Raw genomic sequence first — 7031 nt, forward strand, 5'->3', positions numbered from 1 at the left:
AAAAATATTTCCCTGGGTGCCTACGAGGGCCTGAGAGTAAAGAAAGGCGTGAGGGGCTGCAAGCTTGTGGCATGTGACTCTGAACTCTCACCAAGGAGGATGAGAGACAGAATATATGAAAGACGAAGCTCTCAAGTCCAGGCGGGGTCAGGCAGCATCCTCAGGCTGCTGGGCGAAAAGGAGAATGAGACATAGAGGACAAAAGGATAGATCCCGTCACTACTCAGGCAGCATCTTCAGGCAGCATCGGCTGGCAGCTGGGTGGCATGGAGAATTAGGGAAATGTGTCTGGGGTCCGTATAGGAGAGACGAAGGAAGAGAACCACCACCACCACTTGGGCAGGAGGGGGAGTGAGACTCACTTGTCCCCCCAGAGGGATCACTGTGCGGATGATGCAGTATTAGAAAGGAGCAGTGGAGGAGGGAGGACAAAAAACAAATGCAAGACAAAGAGAGGAAGTAGTGCTAAGTTAATATAGGAAAAAGGGGTGAGATTGACAGGCAGGGCTGCCAAACGGAACTCCTGGCGCTGCCCTGGCCACGCCCCTTGAATGACGTGGCGAGTGCTGTGTGTGGCTATTTTAGGGTTGATTAGAAATGAGCCCTCCACCACCCCCACCCGGATGTGATTGAGCCAGCTAATCACTTCCCCCAGGCAGAGCATGGCTGAGGAAAGTTAGAGTGAACGGCATAGGAACATGAAGTATACAGGGAAAACACAGTGAGAGCACTCTACAGCGTCCCCCAAATTACGCAAAAGTACCCATACAAAGGAGGTTAACAGTTTGGTCAGAAACATCAAATTTTATTTTTGCGTCAGAGATGGAATAGAAATTATATGAATTAGAAAAGTGACTAAACACATACAGTTGTTGAGTAATTATTGAGAATTTTAATTAGATATAGTTTTTAGTGTGGCTCACCTGGTAAAGGCACTTCCGTGTGATGTACATGGTGAGTCATACATGCAAATCGGAGTAAAATGATTGGGCACTAGAAAAAAAAAACACAATTGTGTTTATGACCTGTTGTTATGTTTTTGTTTGCAGTTAGTTACAGGAGCATGGCAGGGAGGGTACAACTTCTTCTGCCAGGACACTCACAGTGGCGGGGAAGCAGACATGAAGGTAAGAGAAATTAACAGAAAATAAATCTCTTTACAGAAACAGTTTAGACTTTATAGACAATCCCTCCGCCTTTTATGGCCAGCCTTTGAAGACGCCAAGGCATCTGAAAAGCTACAAATCAACTACATTGACTGATAGCTACAATACTATACGATATACTCGGTTCTCTTTACCAAAAACAACCAGTATAAAGAAAAGTCTTTGGATGCTCATTTGCTGCACAGACCTGTGAGCCATGTCCATTTCTATTGCAAAAGTGTATAGTGAAAAAAAAGGGGTTAGATGCATATTTATCACATTGTTACTTGCCTGTTGGTGTTAAACAAAGGGGAGTGCAGGGCAGGTATATTGTTGATTAACGAATCCACAGTTTGTGCTACAAATCCAGTGACAAATGAAATAAGTGAATTATTTTGACTGAATCAGCACTAATCGTTGTTTATCCCTTACATAATGCATGCAGAATTACCATGCAAGTTGACTGTTGCAAACCTTTATAAGGGAAATGCATCCAGATACATGCATTGTATTTGGTTTAGGATTGTTTTACAAGTCAGCCTGCATTACATTGGCATCTGATTGTAGTTGCAATACACATTTTCTGAAGGAGTGTAATATAGAGTAACGGTCATTCTGTTTGCTGAGGCTGCAAACCTATCTAATTTCTATTAATTTAATTTAAATTCTTAGTAAAAACAGATTCCCTAAATAAGTACATGGCAGCTCTTTCATATCCTTAAAAGCACAAACCTAACTATTGAATATTGAACATGTAGTTACACAAAAGCTAGTATTGTGTAATCCAATGTATTTTACCCTTGCAGGTTGTGGACTGATAATTCAGAGTGTTCACTGGCTTGTCGTAGTGTTCATTTTGAGTTTGTTTTTTTGTTTTGTTTTTTTAGATTGTGCGTGTCCTCTGGTGGTATTACTTCTCAAAGTTCATTGAGTTCATGGATACCTTTTTCTTCATTTTAAGAAAGAATAATCACCAGATTACATTTTTGCACGTCTATCATCATGCAACCATGCCTAACATCTGGTGGTTTGTCATGAACTGGGTGCCATGTGGACACTGTAAGTGTATTTTAAAAACTCAGCTAAACTGCATCTATATGTTTCACTATGTGTTGAGGTTTGCTTTCAGGATATGTATTTGTAAAATATATACTATATTAGTGTGGCAGTGTGCCCCGCCCCTGTGTGTATTTTGTATTATATGTTGCATGTGGTGTGTTAATGTTGGTGTGTGTCTATATATCTATAATATATATATATATATATATATATATATATATATATATATATATATATATATATACCACGTGGACCGATATAAATGGGGCTGTGGAGCACAAGTGTTTTAAAATATATAGTTGTATTTAAGCACAAGGATTGCACAATTACTTCACGTGCAGATCAAATGTGTATTAATACTTGAGCACAGGGAGTGCACAGATTAGTTCATGTGCAGATGTACCGAGATTCCAATTGAATGACTGATTAGCAATCGAGTCTCGGTACAGCTGCATAAAAGAGGCAGTGTTTCACTCACTCTGTGTTGGGTGTCCAGGGAGAAGGAACGGGAGAGAGAGAGAGGAGAAATAATTATAGTTATAAATAACAATTGCTATACGTGCAATACTTGTGTGTTTAGGGTTTGTGCCCTGTTTCTTAGTGTCTGTTCGTTTTGTTTGTCTGTTTTGGCTACTGTTTTACTTTACAAAGAGTTTTTGTGTTCAAACCTTTTATTTTGTTCATTTAATAAATCAGTGCATCATCGCTTTCATTCTTACCCCAGTCTGCTGTGGATTCCCTTTCATTCATACCCCAGTCTGCTGTGGAGTCCCTTTCATTCATACCCCAGTCTGCTGTGGAGTCCCTTTCATTCACCATGTCACCTCGCAGTGCTGTGTTTCTTCTGTGTCTGTCAGATTTAGTTCTGGTGCAGGAAACATCATAGTTGTTTAAATGGTGTCCTTTCTTTTTTTGCAATAAATGGTGTTTACTTTTTAGGTAATACTGAAATAAACTTTCTTTTATTAATACTACATTCTACAGTTTCACAGTAGGAAAAATTATGTAGCGTTAATGTGGCAAGCTTGTTTGAGACATTGGTTGATTTTAACGGTGTCTTTCTATTTCTGCAGCGTATTTCGGGGCCAGTTTGAATAGCTTTATTCATGTCTTGATGTATTCTTACTATGGACTCTCAGCCATTCCTGCAGTGCGACCTTACCTGTGGTGGAAGAAATACATAACCCAAGGGCAGCTGGTAAGTTATTCATACTTTATGTTTATTATTTAAATTATAAATACGAATACAAATAAGTATTTAAACCGCAAGGGAATTTAAGTTTTATATGTTGAAGTATTATCCAATAAAAAAAATATGGCTTGGCAGAGATTATCTGACTTCTTAGTTTCAAGGTAGTGTGAGATACTGTTTTCAAATCTGATTCATATCTAGTCAAGTTACATTGTATTCTTTATCTTTTTCAGATCCAGTTTGTATTAACAATGTTCCAGACTCTCTGTGCTGTCTTTAGACCATGTGGATTCCCAATGGGTTGGCTGTATTTCCAGATCTGTTACCTGATAATTCTGATTGTTCTCTTCTCTAATTTCTATATTCAGGTAAGGGTATTTTTTAAAAAGGAAATTGTTTCGCTGTCTGATTCCTGATTTTGTAATTGCTGTTGGTTATGATGTTTTGTCTCTCAGCCAGCAATTTATTCAACTCCTTTTACATCGCTAGTATTGTATCGGTAAATGGGTTAACTTTAATGAATTTACTAAATGGTTTTAGATTTCAAATTGGGGTCTTTTTGTGCAAAGCATATACAAACTTCTCTAACAGTGCATGTGAGTATTGATGTATTTTGTCTTTTTAACGTATTTTTAAGTACTGTGAACAAAAAAGCCTATTTAATAATGTAAACCTTGATTAATTGATGCAAAGTTATTACCACTCTCACTAGTGTAATCCATCTGTATGTCTTTGTTATTTTTCTAACTATTCAGACATACAAGAAACGTGGTGTTTCACGAAGAAAAGAGTATCAGAATGGATCAGCAGCTTCTCTAAATGGGCACTCTAACGGTGTTTCTTCCCTGGATAATATGACACAAAGGAAACTAAGAAAGGATTGACTCATGTCCAGATGAGCACACCATGACTAATCTCACAATCTGAAATGTTAGCACATTAAGAAATCCCTTACGGAGAAAATCATTTTGGGTTTATATAAGAAAAGTAGATTCTAAATGATCCCTAAATATACATAATATATTATCAAACAAACAAAATAATATTAACCCCTAAAGAACCCCCTAAAGCACACATGGCCCTGCGCTGTTATTCATATTGAATTAATGCTAATTAAGGTTAATGGAACCAGAGAAAAGATAAAATAAAGGTATCTATTTATTTTTATATCAGGATAAACTAGACTAGTTCATTTGCCTCAGCACACCCCCCAACTCCTTTTTATTTACCATGTTTTTGGTGTGTTGATGTATTTTTTCCTAGTAAGCATGGACATTGTATAATCTCTTACCTCATTCATCGTGTTCGGTCTTACAGTACATTTCCACATGTAAGTGAGGGAAACCTAACAACAAATGCGCATTTTGAACATAGAATAACTTTAAAACTGGTAGTGGTTGTCAAACTATTGCCCCCTCACACAAACATGTGTGTCTCTGCCCTAGCCAAACGAACTCCAGTGGCAATGTGATGTTTCTGTAGCACAGGGTCAGCCACAGTTGTATGAATGTTGAGTGGTGTGCCATGGTAATAATTTAGCATTTTGACATCCACACTGCTTCTCAATTGCAGAACCATGGCTACTGCAATCTGCAATATTAGTTTAAAATCAATTGCCATTAGTTGCCATTGAGGTTTTGATCTAAATCCTTGGTTGTATAATGGATACTTTTTCAAACTTTTATTTCAGAGTAGTGAATTACTTGGTCTAGTTTTTACCTATATATAAATGTTCCTCCCCAAAAAAGGTCCAACCCCAATTTCGAACAAATATTATTAAAAACCTGTTATGTGAAAATAAAATTACTGTGCGTTATTCCACATATGAGTAGGATGATCTGAATAATAGTACATTGGTCTTATTTCCTGGCACATGTTCATATTTCTTAGAGGATATTTCTCAAATGAGTTATTAAAGTTATAAAAAGCATTTCAAACTTAATGTGGTGAAGGGTAATTTTATAAATTTTAAATCTGTAGTATCAAAAAGCAAATGCTTGTAAGTTAGTGGTTTTAGAAATGTGATAAATGTTTTTTGTAGATTGCTAAACAAGTTCATTAAAAATATAGACATTTGTTTTCTGAGTCTACAGAGAATAAAAATGTATGAAAGAACACACAAACTTTTATGACTATGAGAAAAAAAGTTGAACGTTCATGTAAAAGGATTAATATTTATACTTAGATTATTATTTGAAAAAAGTGTTGGCAATAAGGCAAATACAAAAATGGTGCAGGGTAATGTAAATATAATTCTATGTTTATATCCTAGTTACAGTGTCAGTAAAGGCAAGCGTGTATATGATAATATATATAATTTATATAAAAAATGTAATTCCAGTTGGTCCCTTTTATTTGAGCAATTTTGTAATTAATTGTTGCATTTTTGGATTTGCCTTCTGGTTTTGCCATATGTTCAGTGATTGAAGGAACATAAGATGAAATAGTTTGCTTATACAGAAATACCAAAGCCATATGTCTAGTGTCAGCCATAAGCAAAATGCAGTAATTTTATCCACTCTCCAATTCCAAACCAGACAAAACCTTTAGATTTACACCATTTGAATTAAGCCTCCAACCAAAAAAAGCAAGCCATCTTTATTCAAGAAAAATTGTGCAACAAAAACAATTCACTAATTATTTTGAAGCATAATAGACTAGGCCCTAATAGATTTACATATGGTTTGTGAAATTCAAAAAGTTACATTGTCAGTACAAATTGCAAATCCCTTTTTTCTTTATTATCTTGCAGGAGTGTTTTCTTAAGGGTAGAGCCAATACTTTGAGTTATAAAAAACAGAATCACTAGACTAAAATAACTGATCCAAATCACTTAATTAAAAACATTAATCCTGATAGACAGTCTAAACTTTTCATTGCAAATATAATGCCTTACTTGCAGCTTAGATTTAGGTGCTGATTCCTGTGTGGCCCACATGTTTTTGTAAAGCACTGTAATTGCACTAATATTGCATGTGATTGTAACACTCAATTGTATGTGAATTACTTCAGTGTATAGTACACATATGCCTTAATACAAAACTGCAGTAGCCAAAGCAGTATGTGGAATATTAATGTATGAACATGTGCTTTCCGAGCCTGTGTAGAAGTCTAAAAGCCATTGTTAAACAGTTTTGATAGACTATTTGTTCAATTGTTTATGTCATGAAACCATAAAATATCAGCTCTGTGCAATCTAGCATTTGCCATAGAGTTGTGATCCGCAATGTTGCATTTCAGTGGATAAGCTTATTAACAGTCTTAACAAGCAAGCACTGGGATCATTTTAAACAGATATATTCGTATGTTCGGTCATGGTGTTGTGCACTGCATTCATATCATGTCATGAAAGAGCACTTGAATAAACTATATGTTATTTGTAGAAATGAAACAGTTTTTTTTTTTTTTTTTAAAGAATAAATATTATATTTGAATTGTTTCAATGCATAACTATTACAGTATGTATGGCTAAATGATATATTAAGCCATTTCCATTCAGTCGTTACTATGGTCACAGTAAAACCGTTCTAAATAAAGAAATGTGTAGCATCTCTGTTAGAAATTTATTTGACACTTCATATAAATATGCACCAATTACAGGTATTGTAAAAGAATAGGGGATATTCAGTTGATTT

At 35.7% G+C, this 7031-nt stretch overlaps 1 protein-coding gene across 1 annotated transcript in view; it reads left to right on the forward strand.

Moving 5' to 3' along the window:
* The window catches only part of elovl5 (ELOVL fatty acid elongase 5), a 33895-nt gene that overhangs the window by 26054 nt on the left and 810 nt on the right, over positions 1–7031 (forward strand). The window contains exons 5-9 of the mRNA XM_041252132.1: positions 1050–1127; positions 2033–2204; positions 3278–3402; positions 3630–3764; positions 4152–7031. The exon at positions 4152–7031 is cut by the window's right edge and continues 810 nt beyond it. Of these exons, the coding sequence (XP_041108066.1) occupies positions 1050–1127; positions 2033–2204; positions 3278–3402; positions 3630–3764; positions 4152–4280 (639 nt within the window). The 3' untranslated portion in view covers positions 4281–7031. The remainder of the gene's footprint in view (positions 1–1049; positions 1128–2032; positions 2205–3277; positions 3403–3629; positions 3765–4151) is intronic.

This window comes from Polyodon spathula, chromosome 6 (assembly GCF_017654505.1).
Source record: "Polyodon spathula isolate WHYD16114869_AA chromosome 6, ASM1765450v1, whole genome shotgun sequence".
Taxonomy (NCBI): domain Eukaryota; kingdom Metazoa; phylum Chordata; class Actinopteri; order Acipenseriformes; family Polyodontidae; genus Polyodon; species Polyodon spathula.